Source organism: Vanessa atalanta, chromosome 14, assembly GCF_905147765.1.
Source record: "Vanessa atalanta chromosome 14, ilVanAtal1.2, whole genome shotgun sequence".
NCBI classification, from domain to species: domain Eukaryota; kingdom Metazoa; phylum Arthropoda; class Insecta; order Lepidoptera; family Nymphalidae; genus Vanessa; species Vanessa atalanta.
In genome coordinates this window covers 9,959,270-9,979,904 of record NC_061884.1, presented here as the reverse complement: position 1 = coordinate 9,979,904, position 20,635 = coordinate 9,959,270, and the positions used below count along the sequence as shown (strand labels likewise).

Genomic DNA, 20,635 nt, shown 5'->3' with positions numbered 1-20,635 from the left:
CAAAAGTAAGCAATCAAAGTCAAACAGACGTCAGAATCATATGTTTACAAAATAAAGCTAAAACATTGTTTCGGATAAATAGAATATGGATAATAACGTTAATTTAGTTGCGTAAGTAAAGTCTATTATTTGCTAAAGATATTATTTTCAATCATGTTTTAACCATGTAAAAAAAAAACAAGTTTTTTCGTTTATATTTAATACATTCTCCTTTTCTAATACATGAAAACAATTGCAAATATTTTGCTCACTATTTGTTAATTATTCAATGTTTGTGGTTAAGTTTACGGGTTAGAGGTTTTCTTCATGAAATTATTTACAAAAAATCATGACACTGAATTTCAGGTCAAGAAAAAAGAAAAATAAACGTAAAAGAAAAAATGCTTTTGCTATGAGACGTCCACAGCCACAACCACCCGCCACAGATCCCGCTGCAACTCTTCGGGGTCTGAAGACTATCGCTAATTTACTTCATATACATCAACAATTAGCTCTAACTGGACCCAGACCCAATTATGTTTCTGACAATCCAAGACCACTAATGTCTGGACCTAGAGTTTCAAAACCAATGTTTTCAGGACATAGAATGCCTGGTTTTTTGAAACCAGGAATGACGACAAACACATTTTCATCTACTGATTCACAAAGTACAGACATAGAAATAAATAAGTATACACCTGATATAGATGACAATAAATTTATTAATTCTCCATCACAAAAAGATACATCTGTGGATATTCAAACCCAATTCTCAAATCCACATGAATCTCAATTTCAAAATGCAACTATGAATGCCAATAACCCAGCATTCAAATCAGATTTAAAAAACACAGGATATAATGAATCACAAAATTTAGAGGCTACTGAAAAACAAAATTCTAAAAATGCTGCTAATGATAAATCTCGTGATTTAAAAAAAGAACAGTCAAAGAATTATTCAAGAACGCAAGATAATCAATTTGATGACTTTGAAATATATAACAATCCATCATTTATGAGTTTTGAAACAACAGATGAAGTGGTTGATTTAAATGATGATGGACTTATTGTAAATCGCACAACTAATGACTCAAAACAAAATGAGAATCAAAACAAAAAGTAAGTATTGGATATCTATTTGAACATCATTGAGATTTTTGCCAATATATTTTTTTAGAATCAAATATTTTGTTTACAATGTCTTATTTTGGAATATTGCACCAAACCTGTAAATATAATAATTCTATTATGTTGGCAAAACTAATTTTGACATTAAGATTTATTGCAAATATATATATCAGTTGTAGGTCTTCAGTAAGTTATGTTTTCTATTTATTAAAAAGGAAAAGTTCATTACTATTTCTTTATTTAAACAATTACCTTTTATATCTACCTTACTAAATTATTCCAAAAATTTTCAGTAATAGTCTCCAGCAAAATGTGAAATCAAATTTTCAAATAAAATTGCAAGAGCAATATGCTAAAAAACTAGAAATGAGAAACCAATCTGAGCCGAGAACTGGTCCAGAACTCGAAAGCCCAATAACAAACAATCCTTTACAGCTACAAGGTAAACATAAACAAATTATATCATAGATAATTGTAATAACAACAGGCTTTATTTAACAGTCTTACACGAAAATAATATTTATTTTAATTATCTGGTATTGTTACACTGGTATGTGAATGTTATCTTGCTTTCCTGCAGAGGCCTCCCTACTGTCTGGTTCGGTACTTGTCTTCTCCAAGTTATACCTGCTATTCTTCTAATGTCACTTTGTCATGTACATAATAATACATACATGTATCATAAAAAAACATCATAGATGGGCCAACTGACGTTAAGTGGTTACCACGGCCCAATAAACATTCTCACCTCACAGAGGTGCCACTAATCTTGGATGGTAATATGTTATGTTGTTTCACTGGCTCACGCGCCCTTCAAACTGGAACACAACAATGCTAGTATTGCTGTTTGACAGTTAAATATCTAAAGAATAAGTAATCTAAAGAATGGTATCTATCAGAGGTCTTGTCTTACCCCACAAAGAAAATAATTTCGATGAATTAATATAATTATTAATATAAAAAAAATCATAACATACATGACTGTATAGTATGACATGTACCAAAATATAGTTATGACGAGAGATAAAGACAAATGGAAGAGTAGAACACAGTACCCCAATAACAAATAAGAATTAAAAATGGAATGAAATAATGTATGTTTTGTGTGGTAAGTGTGTAGAACAGATTTTGATGTGGGGGGAGGGCAAACTCGAACACTTCTGTTTCCTCACTCCGATGGTATCGAAACCCCTTATCACTGGAAAACAATTCGACAAGACTAACGCTGTCGGCGGGTTGGAAGCAGATCCAGACCCGCCGGCAGCCGTATACACTAGCTGACTGATGTTCTTATCAAAAATTTCAAGCCATATAATTGTTCTAAATTTAAAGTTAAAAATATTACCTAGCATATATTACCTAATAGAAACATTTGTACTTATTATAGATGTAGCAAAGAAGAAAGCAAACAAAGAACTACTTGAAGGCCTGTCTTCTGATATTAAGAGAGTTGTGCAAGATAATATAAAGACAAACTTGCAATGGCACATTTTTGGCACAAATCCTACCGCTCCACCAGGTACTAAATATTAATATTGACAATATAAATTTTCACTTTAAATTTAGTTTTTTGTTTTTTTTTTTTTTTTTTTATATTTAGCAACAAAGCAGAATGCCTTACGGTAAATGACATCACCAATAGGGCACAATTAGATAAAGACTATACCCAATATGTGTGTCTGTAAATTAGCACGCAAAATAAAAATGCTTTAATTAGTTGATTATTACAAATTATTTTAGCTTAGTTGGCCTGCACATGTTATAATTTTTTTTTTTTTCATTTATTTCAGTGTCAAAACGATTTCCAGCAGGTAATTCAACTGAATATATTTAACCTATTGCCACACAAATATGAGATAATTATGTAATTTATTTAATTATTAAAAAGTTATAAAAAACTAGATATTTACTCTACTGATTCAAATTAATTTGAGTTCTCAGTTAGGAACTAATACAAAAGTCATAACTGATCCCGTAATTAAACAAGTAAACAACTATTCTAAATATTTCTTCTCTGTTTGGATACATAAGATTGAAAAGATTTCACCTAAATGTTCAATGGTCGTTTGATGTAGATGTTTTTACTTTGATTTTTTTTTTTTTATGACATTGGTTGGCGGACGAGCATATGGGCCACCTGATGGTAAGTGGTCACCACCGCCCATAGGCGCCGTAACAAATATTAACCATTCCTTACATCACCTATGCGCCACCAACCTTGGGACCTAATATGTAATGTCCCTTGTGCCTGTGATTACACTGGCTCACTCACCCTTCCAACCGGAACACAACAATACAGAGTACTGTTATTTGGCGGTAGAATATCTGTTGAGTGGGTAGTACCTACCCAGACGGGCTCGCACAAAGCCCTACCATCAAGTAAATTGATTATCAACTTACCATTACGTTTAAGGTTTCTATAGAGAATAATTGAATTTGAATATAAAACGCAACTAATATTTTAATATATAATATTATGCATTAGTTGCATTTTATATGTAATACATTTTTTTATTTTATTATACGAACAATTTTTTCCCTTTTTTTATTGCAAATAAAATGTAGACTGTAAGATGAGAACGAATATATTTATGGATATAATATTTCTGATAACTCAGCGTTTTAATTTTGTTTTTTTTTTTTGTATCGTAGGTATTCCAAAATCATTTTTACAGCTGGATAAGTATTCAGAGCCACAGCAACAAACTTGTAAGTACTTATAATACAAACTACTTAACTACTTTCAGTTGTCCCAGAAAACTGAGGAGTCTCACCCATAATCGATACAATTGACCTTGAAATACATTGAAGAAATATAAAAAAATGAACATTTTAATTATAGAATTTGTTATGTTAATTTTAATAACTACATTTGACAGATTCCGAAGACCCTAGTACGTCAAATACTCCAAAAGTCGATTGGGTGCCAAATACGAGTTTACATGACCCACAAATGTTGGGTCAAACTGTAAGCCAAACTGTAAGCCAACCTCAAGTATATTCGCCTACCGATATCTATCAGGAAACTAGGAGTCAGGAAGGTATGTGAAATGTCTGAAATGATAGACATTTTATAGAGATAGCAGGAATAATATGACTTTCTACCAGTGAAAAAAATTGTAAAGAATTGGATCATTAGTTCTGAAGATTACACCCTAAGTAGAAACGAATAAATTTTACCTCTTTGTGATATTAGTATACATAATTAAATTTAATTTAATAGCGTTACAACGCTACCGCCGTTTCTGAATGTCAATTGTACTAAAAATAATTCAATTCTTGTTTATCTACACATTAAATCTCGTATAAAAATGCAAGATTGCAACCGAACAAACATAGTTACATACATTTTGAGTTTAATAAAACTTAACGAGAAAACTACTTAAGCTTTAAATCTTGTATTACGTGTATTACAAAAGAAACGTGTATTAAAACATGTGAAAATTTAATTTCCAGATTCTCAAGATGGTTCAGAATCATCTGATGTATTGGATGCAGGTAGTAAACGTGTGAGCGCTTTCCAAAGATTAGGGCCTTTGACTCAACCGAAGAAACAGAAACTAACGATAAACCTATGTTTGAATAAGGAACAAGCTGTCAGGTAATATTTTTATGATTGTTTTTTAAATGTGTGATCATTTAAACACATAAAAGAAAAATAATATTGTATCAAAAATAAAACGAAATTTCAGCTTAGTACACTTTGATATGATTTAATCGATTGTCATGAACGTAAACACTTATGTATTTTTTCTTGGAGAAGGTTTTTATAGTATCCACTTTTATGTTAATTACGTTTAGTAAATTGGTATAAACTCATACAGGACGTCTTCCGTATTTTGCTGGGAATATGTACATAATTTATAGTTCTGTTTGAAGCATTAATGCCCTTCTAGTATTTTGATATATATATATGATTTCCAATGTTATGTTATTTACACAAATTATTAAGATTTCGAATATAAATTTATTTTTTTAAACGCAAAATTATCAAAATTCATGTTTTCGTCTTACGCAGAGAAGTGATAGATGAGACACACAAGGACATCCGCGAACAAGAATACATCACAAATAGTACAGACGATATCGTTTTAAAGTATCTTCCATACTGGCCGTGGAACAAACCTATAGCTATAAAGAAGAGCGTCACTGTGAGACGCTCTAAGGTATGTTTTGATGACAAGCAATATGAATGAAGGAATAAAGAAAAAGGAATATTTCGTAATTGTTGGACGTCGCTCTATATAAATGCATCTCTATTTACGAAAAAGTGTTGAAATTATTTCAAGACGTTGGTAAATTCAAGTGGCACATGCAAATGTCATGTAATATTTGCTTTCATCCTCGAGCACGAAATTTCCGAACGCTCTTTGTAACGTTGGCGAATGTTTACTCAAAATTTCTACTTGTGTAAAAGGTATTACTTTTCTTCAAGGAAAATTATGAGATGAACTGTTAAATTAATTACAGAACTTCTCCAAGAAACTCCCTGTATTTGCCTCAAATCCTTAACTTGGTATATCCATAAATATGTATATCCCTAATTCTAAACTTGGTAAACATCTCTTAATTTCAGACGGTAATGATGATGGAGAAAGAACAAATGGAAGAAATATATGATAAGGATAACTCCTTAATCATGCTATCGGTAGGTAATATATAACTACACAAAGAACTTAACATATAATTTACACAAACACATACAAATCTATAGCCTATTCCAACCACAAGAGGAATAAATAAGAAGAAATCTTTCACGTAGAATTGGCATATTGGTCGAAATAAAGGCGTTATGTATGTCGGCGTGTATCGGATATTTGGAAATAAACTAACGTGGTTATATTGTAGTTAAGTGGAATAGTACATTATTAATATATATATACCAAGAACTGTTTGAAGTGTATAGTATAGAAGACCTATTAGCAAATCGTTTGATTGACTTTTGTTTCTTCGGTTGGAATAGGCAAAGCAATATTAGCATTCTTGCAAACACATTGATTTTTATTACCATATTCATTTTCATTGTGATCTTGTACATATTTCATTTATTTTTTTATCTAACTACCTCGTAGGCTTCAGATCCCAAGATCCTGGGTTGAGACCCCGCATAAACATTGGTTATACTCCTTTTCCTCAAAAAGTTGTGCACTATGATATCCACGATTGATTTTTCAATTGAAAATGTAGAGTCGTAATTTTAAACCTGATGAAACATAAATGCTACACAACAAAGAGTCAGACAAACTAAAATATTAATAAGTTTTATTTTTTTGAATATTGCTTCACTTAATATAGTTTGTTAAATGACGATTCAAAAGTGCTTGTAAAAGCTTACTTGAATAAAGTATTTTTTGATTTCGACCATGTGTGAATTGTACAAACACATTTTTTTTGTTTATGTTATCAACCAATATATAATAATAGCAGTATTTAACAAACTATAGTAATACAGTTATCATTAATATATTTGATATTTCAGGTAACGGGATATCCGCCGTCTTGGACGAAAGAGGACTTATTGGATGTGCTCTTAGATAATTTAAACGAGAAAACTTTCATACCAACTTTTATTGAGGTATTTATTTTGTTGCTTATTTTTTATAAAAAAGTTTACAGTTTACAGAATTTATTTTAAAAAAAACCGTACTTATTTAAAAACAGATATCATCAGTGGAAAGCAAGAAGGGCATAACCGCCAAAATGCTACTTTTTGGAACTGAGTTTTAATGTTAAGTTAGTAAATCTCATTTCCCAAAACTTACATTTGAACTGATTTTTGAAGTAACATTTGAGTTTGACACGAAGTTCCTCTTACTAACAACAATCTTCAACATAACTATCTTGTATTTTCGTTAATACGTCAATAAGAATAAGTTATTAACGTCGCACTGCCTTTTGTTTTATAATCTGAGACTCAACGTGATACTTTTGTTTTACATTTAAATTTGCCTTATTTTTAACTTATATAACGAAATTTACTATAAATAACATAAGTAAATAATACGACAAGGGTAATTCTAATCAACAAATTTCTAGTTCACAGCGAAGGAATGCAAGTTTTTCGTGTTCCGCTGCCGCGGGGCCTTGGTGGCGATACATTGCCTTGGGTTCACGATGAAGAAAGACGACGTCGAATTATCAATTACAATATCGCAAACGCAACTAACAGACAAACAGGTAGACTTCGTACCGCGACTCGTTTTGAGGAAACGACTCGTCGCGTTATACGATGGAGAGAAAGTTGATCTGAGCCAATTTACTCTGAAAAAAGGTAAGTTTACATAATACATTTTTTTTTAGTAAAATAATGATCAGGTCTGACTTTGCAATTATGATAAAAAGGTATTATATCGAGTCATTTTTTATGTCATGTAACCTAAATGACATAAAAAAGCAGACTGGCAAATGGGCCATCTGATGGTTTGTAGTCACCAATGCCTTGAGACATTAGTCCGTTACGAAATAATCATCATTCCTCATATCACCAATGCGCCACCAACCTTGGGAAGATGTTACATGCCTTGGACCTGTAGTTACACTGGCTCACTCACCCATTAAACCTCAACACAACTATTTAGCTAGGTATACAAATCATTCAATAAAAATAATTCATTTTGTATTAGACCGCTGCTCCAGAAATGTTGTGTTTTTAAAATAGAAGTCCCAACAGTAAATAAATTAAAAAGATATAGATCTCCTGAGAAAACGAGAATCTTTACCGGAGATTACTGGTTGAATCCTAATCAAGCTACTTAAAATTTTTGTGTGCTTAGTTTGTGTTCATAGTTCAAGGTCAACAATTTTTATGGCTTGATATGTTATAGTGTATGCAAATTTCTTATTGAGTTTAACTCTTCAATTCATCAGAGGAGAATCCGGTAAACTTAACTTACTTAACTTACTAACTTAACTTAAGGAACTTTCTCCGTTTATAAACAGTCTCATGTCATGTTAATCGTAGTAGCTACATTAATTAAAAATATATAAGTAAAGTAAATAGCAGTGATAATATGCATGCATGATCTTTACTTGGTGGTAGGGCTTTGTGCTAGCCCGTCTGGGTAGGTACCACCCGCTCATCAGATATTCTGCCGCCAAATAACAGTACTCTGTATTATTGTGTTCCGGTTAGAAGGGTGAGTGAGCCAGTGTAATCACAGGCACAAGGGACACAACATCTTAGTTCCCAAGGTTGGTGGCGCATAGGTGATTTAAGGAATGGTTAATATTTCTTACAGCACCTTTGTCTATGGGTGGTGGTGACCACTTACCATCAGGTGGCCCATTAGCTCGTCTGCCAAACAACGCCATTAAAAAAACAAAGTTGAAAGGTGTCAAGGGACACTCGAATGGAACGAAGTTCTTATTATTATAAGAAATTATTATTAATATTATTTATTATGTACAAAAAACCTGTATATACTCAACAAAAATAATCGTCGCGACACCACACTGTTTAATGCGAAATAGAAATGAAAATATCTGGCTTGCTTTCTATAAGAGAGAGAGAGAGAGAGAGAGAGAGAGAGACAGACAGAGAAACATGCGCACGCCGCACAGCTTACAATAGCTTACTAATATGTTTTTACTAAATAAACAATAATTGGTAATTTCAAATCATGCATTTTTATTTAATACATTTTTAATGATGTAACAAATATAACGTTGCTAAGGAACAACATTATAAGAAAGGATATGACACTTACAATAGCAAAAAGTGTCGTTACAACTTTTCGTGAGATTTTTTTCCGTCTAGCCCCCTTTCACAACGCGCGATAAGGAACTTCGTTCCAAAAAAATGATCTATATATTACACAGTACGCTCTTTCTTATCTTTGTGTAAGTATTTATGTCGAATGCCCTTACAATAATAAATGTATACAGAGTGTTAAGACACAATCTAGGCAAGAGACAGTGTGGTAATACAATTATGACCTTTTTTTTAATAACAGTATATTTAGTGTAATTAGAAAGGTATTTTTTTTCTTTTAAGATATAAGTCATTTCATATACTTTCCTTTAAATCGTATATACAATCAGTCGGAGATTATACAGATACAAAGTGACGTGAGATGGGAGTGTTTGACAGAACTCGATCTATCATCCAATAGGCTAACGTAAGTTTTTTTTTTTTTATTATTCACTTTAAATGTGGTTCTGACCAAAACTTACACTGCTCGTATCTATTAAGATACGGCCTGCATTGTACCAACCGATAATATCGATAATGTGGAACAAATTAAAATAATAATTCCATTAAACGAACTTATTAATTCTGTTAGATTTAGTTTCACCAATTTACTGAAATTGTTCTAAATGTTGCCCGATTTTCAAATGTCATAATATAAATTTGACGTCAACGTATATTTTGTAAACAATTGAAATTCAAATGTGAAAGTGAATTGGAGATACTAATTTATTATTGTATTTTTGATAAAAGGTGTTTTTTCCACGACATTAAGTAGAAATTGGACTACGAAATAATATATAATACATAGAGAATAATCAAAAGATTATAGTTTATTTGTTTATGAAATCACATTAGATCAAAATTACACACACTTATTATATTCATTTATGTATGTTACATCAAAATACCATAGAAAAGAAAACCAGAAATTGTTTCCCTTTAAACTGTAGATTCTTTAATGGCTGATATAAAAGAAAAAAATTGTTATAGTAATTTAATACATACTTTCAGCTCAATAAAAGGATTTCACCTGCAAACGACAACGCCGCATTTGAAAGTACTAAATTTATCCCATAATTATTTAGAAAGTGTTCTAGTTCTACTGCCGTGTAAAAATTTGCCTTTGAAAAAACTTATATTGGAAGGGAATCCCCTTTGTATGGATTACATAGAACCAGATCATTATGTGAAGGTTGTGAGGAATATATTCCCCGGCTTAAGAGAATTGGTAAGTTATTAACAGACGCGATTTGAATACAATATAATAAAAATATTGTCATTCTTTAACTGGTCCATCTGATGTAACCAGATGGTAACCATTGCCCATAGAAGTAGTCGCCGTAAGAAATATTAACTATTCCTTACAACGCTAATGTCCTACCAACCTTGGGAACTTAGAAGTTATTGACCTTGAGTTACATTGCCTCACTCATGCTTCAAACCAATAATACTAGACAACAATACTAAGCATTGTATTTTGGGTTTTTTTTTCATGACATTAGTTGGCGGACGAGCATATGGGCCACCTGATGGTAAGTGGTCACCACTGCCCATAGAGAAAGGCGCTGTAAGAAATATTAACCATTCCTTACATCACCTATGCGCCACCAACCTTGGGAACTAAGATGGCATGTCCCTTGTGCCTGTGATTACACTGGCTCACTCACCCTTCTAACCGGAACACAACAATATAGAGTACTGTTATTTGGCCTTAAAATATCTGATGAGTTGGTGATAAAATATATGATGAGATGGTCTTGAACAAAGCCCTGTCGACAAGTATGTTTTCAGGTCTATGTAAAGTTGGTAACTACGTATACAATAATTCATTTTAATTTCTTTCATTCGATTGCACTAGTACTACAAGATTTGAACTCAATTGTACCACATTTCGTATCGTTTTTGCCTAAAATGGGTAAGAGATATATGATCGAAAATATGGTCAGCAAAACGTAAACAATATATGTAGTAAATAGTTGAAAACTTGACATAGCGATTCTTTTGCTTCGTATAACTTAAACATAGTTAAAGTTTGATAAATTTCTTATTCATTTTTCACAGGATGGAGTACAAATTACCTTAAAAGGGGATTTACCGAGATTCTTAAGTAATTATTGCCCTGAAGACGCCCATCCTATCGTGGAAAAGTTTCTAGAGGTATTCTTTCCACTTCTAGACTTAGATAACGATAAAAGACAATGTATCCAGGATATGTACGTGAAAAATGCGGTTATGACAATAACATGTAGAAGCAAACTACGTGAGTATTTTATTCGTAAAAAATTTTGCAGACTAGAAACACCAGACTAAACACTTTATTTCTTAAATTCATATATATATTAATTTTTTTACATAGTCGTACGTAGCGAGTGCATTTAGCATTGAGTTTGCCTTTTGAACAATATTTATTTTGACCGACAATGTATTTTATGTTTTACCTGAGCCCAGAACTGCAGAATCCCCAATTTTATAAGCTGGACACCAACGAGACTGATATAGCAAGCAGTTTGCACTATACATATCAAACATGTATATAGCTTTAAAATATATATATATACATATATATATATATATATATATATAAAGAAAAAATATAAAAGTTTTTTTTTGAAAAAAAAAAACTGTTATGTAACTATCGTCTCAATAACACATACGGTCGAGGGCGTGCCACGCTATATGCCATAAACCATTATCTCGACAAAACAATTACATTGTGTGAGAACAATTAGTTTAGAAGCACGCTACTACGACGCGGTAAGGATATATAAAGTTCAAAATAAATTCAAATTATTAATTTTCTAACAGAAAACTTATACGTTTTGTGAAAACGAAAATGAGGTACTCCTACACTTCCTTGTTACTCTTGGAATACCTACCTAACCTGGAATAATACCTATTACGCTTACTATGTTACGCTTAATTTTTTTACCTAACCCTGTCTTCAGTTAATCATACACAATCTGTCTGTATTGATTGTTGTTTTTTTTTTCGTCTTAAAACTAAAGTTTTGCTATTTTTAGGTTACGAATCAGCCTACAAGCATATGCGCAACTTCTCAATAAAAAGTCAAAACTTTCTTGAAGGGAATATAGACTGTGTGGAGGGCGTCATAAATATTGGAAAACTTATCAGGAAATGGCCGCAAACAAAACACGATCCGACGACTTTCACAACTGACGTTCTATACCACGACGTGAGTTGTGATAGAAAACTAGATGCATATTTTTGAGTGAAATTAATCAATGCGCTTAATTTTTATGTCGTATGAAATTCTCCCACGTATTTTAGTTTGCCCTAAAATAAATACATAATAATTCCATATTATATTTTCGTTGCAATGTAAAAAGTAGTTGATACCAAAACCGCATTCTGTTCGAATCGCATTCCTGTTCTCTGTCATGGAAATTGATTTTAAGTAATAAAGAGTCAATAGTTTACGGGCCTAGCGATATAAAAAGTCGCAGGATCGTTCCTGACCGCTTGGGCTTCTGTCGTGCCCACTCCTGACACAAGTGATAAGCTTAAAAGGAGGGGTAAATAGGAATATTTGTAATTCCTTAATTAATATGGGGCATAGCTAGTATTCGTTAAAAAAAAAGATAATATATTTTTTTTATGATGTTTTATATTAACCAAATATAAAAAAAATATACAGAAAATCTACAAAGCACAGATCGCACTTTTTTGTTCAACTCGAGATTATAGACTGGAGTTCCACCCCTGGAGATCTGAAGTTCTTATCTGATCTTTAATTCTCCCCACTAGACAACGTGGAAATTCAATTCCTTTGTATATTCGTTTTATATTTTATATATGATTACACAGGATAATTCAACCATCTTTAAAGTAGCTGGTATTCTAAAAGTAACCGCAGAATCCTTAGCAGAAGAAGAACCTCTGATGGCATTCTCTCGTACAATAGTTCTAATTACTGGTAATGGTTGTCAATATAAAATAAGGAATGAACTGGTGTATTGGGACGAACCGACTAAGGAATATTCTAGCATCGCCTTCAAAACTGTTATGGTGAGTATTAAATGTATTACATTATCATTAGAAGTATAACCTGACTGATTTAGGCCACTGCACTCACTCTTAAGGGAAATTATCTGCACAGAAGATATTAAAGTGTGTTCTCCCTCATCCTCAAATGGGACGGGAATGCAATTCGACACAACCGGAGAGAGTTGTAGGACCAACGGCTTCACGTGCTTATCGAGTAAGGGTAAACAGTTGACTTCTGCTGAGAATTTTAGATAAACTAAATTATTTTTCCTAACTGATCCTGTGGTTTAAACTCAGGATCTTGGTATTTGCGACTAAATATTATCCAACAATGTTTTCAGGTGATAGTATTAGTGTATAGTCATAACATAATATAACGTTACATGTATAACATAACGTTTCGGTAACCTGAGGTAATAAACAAGTTTTGCTTAGTCGAAATTATAAATAGTTTTTAAATATCATAAGTACTTACATATGACTACGATAGGTCCAGGATATTTTGCCTAGAAATTTATATTGCGATAGTTTAAAAAATGAGTCAAATTTACTAATTGTAATTGATAATGCGATCTCGTGCTATACACACACCCACGCGCATTCGTATACTTTTCTCATCTCTTTGGCTAAAATTAAAAAGATAAATAGAAAATAAGGCATATTATTCAAAATATGCTAATTTTTTTTTATAACTGCAACTTAATTTTGTTTTGAAATATTTATTTACAATTTTGAATAAAAAAAATGTTTACTTATTGTATTAATATAAATTATTAATATTATATTACTTTAAAAATTAACTAAAACAAAAATTTGTCACGCAGAGACCAATAAAACAAAAAAAATGTGTATTTTAATAAAAATATTTTATTTGTCACTGAATTCAAAATGTGCACATTCATAAATGGCTTCATGAGATTACCTACCATCTTTATCACTCTCAAAAATAGTTACAATTATTCGTTCATGAAATATTAAAATAATATATTTGTATCATATGTTTTAACATAACCAAGACACACTTTTCATTTTTATTATCTCATTAACAAATATAAAATTTATGTAAATATTTCTTGAAAGATCGTATATACATACACTTTAAATACAGAAGCACACAAAACAATATGATTATTTACTGAAAACTACAATTATTACTTTGAACTTAAGGCAGTAAAAGACATCAAATACATCAAAGTTTTCTATATTTGACTTGGCACTTTTTTAAACACGCTTAAAGTATGGGACGTGATACAAGTGGAACTTTTAGCTTACTACTGTCGTATTACATTTAACCTAAATATATTTTACACCGTATCCATTGATTCTTCATTAGTCAGTTCAGTCTCCATTTCCATTTCCTTCTCATCAATACCGCCTGCATATTTCAATCTTAGTTTCTCATAATGCAATTGTTCTTTAGAAGATACCGAAGGTTTACATTTTGAAAGGGCAGCTCTGAAGTCTTCGAATGATACGAAAATCTCCCCTTCAAGGGTTCCGTTTGCAATGTGGTTTGTCAAAGAATTCGTTGCCGCAGCTCGCACTAAACCGGATAAGTCTGCTCCTGTGTAGCCTTCTGTCAAGTCTGCAATAACTTGTAAATCGACATCTGGCCCAAGTTGAGGTTTTGTTCCTGATTTTGTTAGTTTTTTTAGAATGTCGAACCTATCTTCAGTTGCAGGCATACCGACGTACATTATCCTGTCTAGACGTCCAGGTCGCAAAACCGCTGGGTCGATAATGTCAGGTCGATTGGATGCAGCTAAAACAAAAACTCCTTCGCGACTTTCTATTCCATCCATTTCTGTCAATAATTGATTAACTACTCTGGCGGCTCCATTATTGTCGTGTGAACTCCTTCTCGGACATAAGGCATCAAATTCGTCGAAAAATATTACGCATGGAGCAGAATTACGGGCTCGCCTGAAACATGTGCGAACTGCACGTTCACTCTCACCTACATACATATTTAATAGCTCTGGACCTTTTACAGAAATGAAGTTGACACCAGCCTCATTTGCAACGGCTTTTGCTAGCAATGTTTTACCACAACCTGGGGGTCCACATAGTAATACACCACTTGGTGCCGATAACCCAAGTTTTTTTAACTGCTCAGGATATTTCACAGGAGCTAATACAGCTAGTTGTAAATCTTTCCGAACTTGATTTAGTGAACCCACATCATCCCATGTAACATCAGGAACTGTAACTATACCCTCTCTAACAGCACAGGGTTTCGTTGTTTTAAGAGCTTTTAAAAAATCATCATATCTAATTGCAAGCCCAATTAACTCTTCTGGAGTATAAGGTATGTTATTTTCAAGAAGGCATAAAACTTCATCAACTGGGTCGAGCTGGGTGGGTTTGCTTGTGGGCTCTTCTACAATATGATTATTTAAGCCACTTCCATTTTCATTAGTTTCCTGTGGAGTTACTTCGGTGGACTCTGTTTGTGGAGGTGGTTCTGTGGTACTCTCAACAGGGTCCTCGGGTTCTTTTACAGATTCTTCACTGCTGCCATCGCCATTGGGGATAACATTGACATCTTCATTATTAATTTTTGTTTCTTCAGTTTTTTTTAATGTCTCTAATTTATTTTTTATACGAATCTCAGCAAATATTCTTTTGACCGCATATGTACTTGCTTTGTTTACAAGAGCTTGCAAATCAGCACCTACAAACCCCGGAGTGATTTGGGCAAGAGCATTCATATCTACATCATCTGCTAAGGCTAAATTTTTACAAAGTATTGATAAAATTTCTTTTCTAGCCTTTAATGATGGGATTCCTAAAGTAATTTCCTGTTCTAATCGACCTGCTCTTCGTAAGGCAGGATCCAAAGCATCTGGATTATTTGTTGCAGCCAGTATCAAGACAGAAGCAATATTTTCATTCAAACTATCTAAACTCGCCAATAACTGTGCAACCATTCTTTTTTCCATGTCTTTTTGAGCATGGATTCTATTTCCACATACTGCATCTATTTCATCAATGAATAGCACACATGGAGCAACTGACACAGCTCTATCAAATAACTCCCTTATTCTTTCCTCTGACTCACCAGATACTCCGCCTACCAATTCAGTACCAGTAACAGCTATAAGGGGTAGTTCAAGTTTACCGGCTATTGCATGAGCTATTAATGTTTTTCCAGTACCTGGAGGGCCATGTAATAAGGCACCTCGAGGTGATTTTATCCCTAACTGAGTGTAAACTTCAGGATGTTTCATGTGTAAGACAAGATCACAGATTTGTGTAATTAAATCTGATATACCACCAACATCTTCAAAACTAACCTTAACATTTTTAACAGAGCCAAATTCGGCCTTTTTCTTTGGTGGGGCATTTTTATTTGAGTCTAATTTTCGCTTTTTATCTGTTATATTTAGTATTTGTTGTGGCCTCACTATACTTTCGACAGCTGTACTGTTTGCATTTCTCGACGGTATATGAGGTGTAATTGTTATTTGATCATTGATTTTCGGTATTTTTGGCGCGGCACTGCCATCCTCATCACTACTGAGTATATCAATAGGTTCACCTGACTTGTCAGTAGCTCTGCGGGAGGCCGGCGCCCGTTTTTTATCCTGCATCTTGTACATTGCTAATAACCGATCATTAAGCGCACTATTGTTTTCGTCTAATAACTCCAAGTCTGATTCTTCTTCTGAACCTTCAGACGTAGATGCACCATCCAGTCCGTAGCTTTGTAACACTACTTTATAAGCACTTTCGACCATTTGACAAAAAGCGTTGTCGCTTCTGTTGCTGTATTCGCGATAGCGCTCTTTCAGAGAACGCGCCATTTGACTAACATCGACAAATGTCTTATCCACGTTTTCAGCTAGATAATTTTTGACCCGTGAAACAATAACCGGGTCATTTAAAGTTTTTTGTCTTGTTTGATGTTTCTTCATGTCTTATGACTGCTTAAAAATTATGTTCAAAAATAATTTTACACTGACTTCGTCGCAGATTGTAATGTTTGACAGCGGCGTCGCCGAATCAATGGTTTTATTGCCATATGAAAAAATAATATGATTTCTTAAGCAAGCTGTTCATTTACAACAAACACTAATATATAGGATAATATTAAATACGCGCTTTCATTGGTAAAAACTTGTTTCAGATTCCAAGAAAAACAATGAATCTTAAATTTGAGTCAATCCCTGATGATTATACTAAAAAGCGACTTGTAGCTGTATTTATGACGGTGACGGAACTTGAAGCAAAACCAAGCGAAAGGTACGATTATAAAACGTGTGAACTAAATATATATTTTTTACTATTAAAACAATATATTCCATGTGTATGAGTACACGCAAATCAAAAAAAAAAAACATCTTTAAAGGAATATTTAATAAGAAAATTGTAACTTTCAAAAAGCTTAGTCCATTTGGTGTTAATTTTAAATAAACCGAAAATTTATTTCAGGTGTTTGGAATTAAAGAATTGGCATTTTCAACATGCATTGGAATACTTCATGACACTATTAAAATTAGACAACATTCAATCATTACAGGTTTAATGTGTAAATTAAAACAAACATAATAAAGAGGCATTATAGAAGGTAGGAGGGTCTAAAAAAAACACTTTTTATTGTACTATTAATAATTTCAATGAAAAATAAATTGTAAGAAATGGAAACCACAGTTTTATTCTTTTTATTTATAAAATCAATATTTAAGCACTAAGATCATGATTTACACAATCATTTCAAGATGTCTAGCATATTCAATAGTTTGTTCTGCAAGTTCAGATGATGGGAATACACCAGCCGCAGCTGCACAGGTTTCTTCAGAAGCATTGAAGTGATAACAATTATCAGCACCAAGTATCCAGTTGCGCTGAAAATTTTAGAAGTTTTTGTGAAATGATAAAATAAAACTCACAATTGAAAAATAATAACAAAAAATATGAAAATTATCATTATAGTGTGAAGAATGTTTATATTATTATGTTCTAATTTAAAAATTATAACTATATGACTGTAATTGGTACTTGTATATTATGTACTTTTGTTTACAATGTATGTAATGTATACATTTTATTTCACCACAAAAATCAAGGTTTTATGAAAACTATCTATAAAGCTATTTTATTTCTGGAGACATATCCAGCCTCCTTAGTTTTCCATTACCTTTTTTCCATATTCCAAAACAGCCTGTTGAGATGGTAAGTTCAAACGTCTTGCTGCCTCTGTGCATGATATACACAGATAAGCTTTTTCAATACAGGCAGCTATTTCCCCTCGGACTGTATCAAGAAGGGTGTCCATGAAAAGTGTGTAACTCTCAGCTGGAACATTGTCCTGTAATTATATCAAAATTTATTAAATATACTTCATTAATGTATAAAAAATATAATATCTGTCCATTATGTAAATATTTAACCATCATGTAAGAATTTAGTAGAACAATTTTACATACCTTAGCCAAAAATATCTTATTATAGCTACCTTCCATCAGATATTGTTCCAAAGCTAATGGGTGTCTCACATAAGGATCTGCTCTAATTACATCAACTGAAAGACGTTCAAGTTCTGTGTGGAACTCAGCTACTCGATTCTGAGATAGTAGGAAGAGCAAGTTCAGACCCAACAATTGATACATAAATGCTGATTCCGGAAGATGGTCTCTGAAATGTATATAATATTTTATTTTATCCAGTAGTCAAAAGGAATGCAATAAATTTTTAATAAAGTGTATTAGTATTTAACACCACATTACGCTCACTTATCAAAAATTGTCACAAACTTGTGCCCTGGATGTAGTGGAAATGCTCAGGGTAGATATATAGACCAAAATATAATATGCTTGTTTTGATTTTGACTATACAATTAGAGTGAGCTTAAAGTTTGTCATAACTAAATATATGGTCTATATGAGGTCGAAAAACTACTTAAAAGTATCTTCACTATTCTAGTGGGAAGCCCATTATTAGCTCAAAAATGCACTTATATTAAATTATATTAATCATAATTTAAACCATCCCAATTGGAATATACTTACTTGTAATCAAAATAGTAGCATTTAAGTTGTGACATATATCTTTCAAAGGCTTTTACATCTTTAGCAGCTACAGCCCATTGGGCACCAATTTCCAAAACATCACGAGCCAAAATTAACTCTTTTTGATTTGCCGCGGTATTGTTGCTAGGTAAGAAAGTAAGTTGTGTTAGCGCTATCTGAAATTATAATAAGATATTAGTAAAAAAAAACAATTAAATATCGATGTATTCATACAATATTTGGCAAGTCACGATTAGTACCTTAATTTTATTTAGTAGTTCGCCGCATTTGTCCAGCTTGCGAGGTTTCTTGGCCCACTCAGTTTTCAGATTTTGATATAAAGAAGCTACGTCTTTTACAGAAGCCATTTCTTTGTGAATATTTCAAGAATCTTTAGAATATCGTTCCTTATTAATTGGTTGCTATTGCCTATTGTATTATCTGACAGTTTAGACATAAAGATACTGCTCAAGCAAGCAAGTCATTGCTTGTCAAAAATGTTTTGATGGATTCTCAGTACAACCGAAGATTTTACATTAGTTACTCATCATAGACAAAATATTTAATTAAACATTTAATTTTGTAACTATAATATATTTATTTTATAACGAAAATAAACTACTATTATAATTATAATATATTATCGATGGGATAAAAGCAAAAACTATTGATTTTGCTTTCAGCTCTAGTACAGGTGGGCCAAAAATTTTTGCAAATAGCAACACTTGATTTCTCAAAAACAATGACATTTACGGGCTCGCGGGTGGCGGTAAATTGAGCAACACTTAATGCAATTTTAGAATTTTTATTGATGGCGGTTACTTATTATATATTATACTTATAATTACGAGGTAGTGGTTGCGAGAGACTAAATGAGTGATTAGAATAATAATCATGCAAAGCTAATGTCATGTCAGATATTCTACCGCCAAATAACAGTACACTGTATTGTTGTGTTCCGGTTAGAAGGGTGAGTGAGCCAGTGTAATTACAGGCACAAGGGACATAACATCTTAGTTCCCAAGGTTGGTGGCGCATAGGTGATGTAAGGAATGGTTAATATTTCTTACAGCGCCTCAGTCTATGGGCGGTGGTGACGTGGTGACCACTTACCATCAAATGGCCCATATGCTCGTCAGCCAACCAATGCCATAAAAAAAAATATGTAAAAACACGAAAAAGTGTGAAAAGTTTTTCAAAAATTCGAAAAATCTACTTATTGTATTTTAAAATACATATCATATCCAAAACCATAACTAAATGATTATGATCATATTATTTTTAAACAGCCTCATTTAGAGTAGAGACAAATTCATTTATTTATTTTTTATCTAATATGGTATTATTTTTCATTACTACATTACATTCATATTTACTTTTTTCAAAATAAGGTTATAAAACAATATAAAAAATAATTAATAATTAAATATAAGTTTGCAAAGTTTGCACTCTTTTTATAGAGCAGGGAATCAACATAAAATTATACACTATACTGGATAAAATGACGCATATTTCCATGGTGTTATTTCGTAATAAGACTGTTTTACGCAGAAACATCATGGGGTTCCTCTCAAAAGTCACGTCGCAACTGGTATAACATCACTATTCAAAATAAATGATATCCAAAATCTACCAATGGTATACTCTTTTTCTGACGCCACACCTGCAAAAATAGTTATACCGAAATGATTTTGAACTGAGTATATAATATGGATCATTTTACGTTGCTTGACTTAATTATCTCTAAATTATAGTATTTTGTCATAATACAGTATCCGTCCAAAGCAGCGATGTGTCAGCGAGTTTTCCAAAATTTACGTAG

The 20,635-nt window shown here is 32.4% G+C and overlaps 3 protein-coding genes across 4 annotated transcripts; 1 reads left to right on the top strand and 2 right to left on the bottom strand.

The window, feature by feature from the left end:
- On the top strand, positions 1-17,476 carry LOC125068932. Of its 2 annotated transcripts, XM_047678320.1 has the most exons (19): positions 1-111; positions 346-1,098; positions 1,401-1,549; positions 2,495-2,626; positions 2,898-2,918; positions 3,760-3,816; positions 3,987-4,148; positions 4,564-4,708; positions 5,126-5,273; positions 5,684-5,755; positions 6,587-6,682; positions 7,144-7,378; positions 9,101-9,224; positions 9,809-10,025; positions 10,859-11,057; positions 11,818-11,990; positions 12,623-12,823; positions 16,932-17,047; positions 17,237-17,476. In XM_047678320.1, exons 1-19 carry the CDS (start codon positions 86-88, stop codon positions 17,328-17,330), a joined length of 3,120 nt encoding a protein of 1,039 aa, XP_047534276.1. In that variant the 5' UTR covers positions 1-85; the 3' UTR covers positions 17,331-17,476. The 2 variants fall into 2 exon arrangements, with proteins under 2 accessions (XP_047534276.1, XP_047534277.1); XM_047678321.1 differs by lacking the exon at positions 2,898-2,918.
- LOC125068933 (nuclear valosin-containing protein-like) lies at positions 13,648-16,794 on the bottom strand. Its single transcript, XM_047678322.1, has one exon. The coding sequence runs from the start codon at positions 16,717-16,719 to the stop codon at positions 14,107-14,109; it is 2,613 nt and encodes an 870-aa protein (XP_047534278.1). The 5' UTR covers positions 16,720-16,794; the 3' UTR covers positions 13,648-14,106.
- Positions 17,434-19,290, bottom strand: LOC125068934 (26S proteasome non-ATPase regulatory subunit 8-like). The gene is made up of 5 exons (XM_047678323.1): positions 19,074-19,290; positions 18,814-18,989; positions 18,232-18,439; positions 17,943-18,113; positions 17,434-17,649 (listed from the first exon to the last, which is right to left on the bottom strand). The coding sequence occupies exons 1-5, from the start codon at positions 19,179-19,181 to the stop codon at positions 17,506-17,508; spliced, it is 807 nt and encodes a 268-aa protein (XP_047534279.1). The 5' UTR covers positions 19,182-19,290; the 3' UTR covers positions 17,434-17,505.
- Between the last annotated feature and the right edge of the window lie 1,345 nt (positions 19,291-20,635).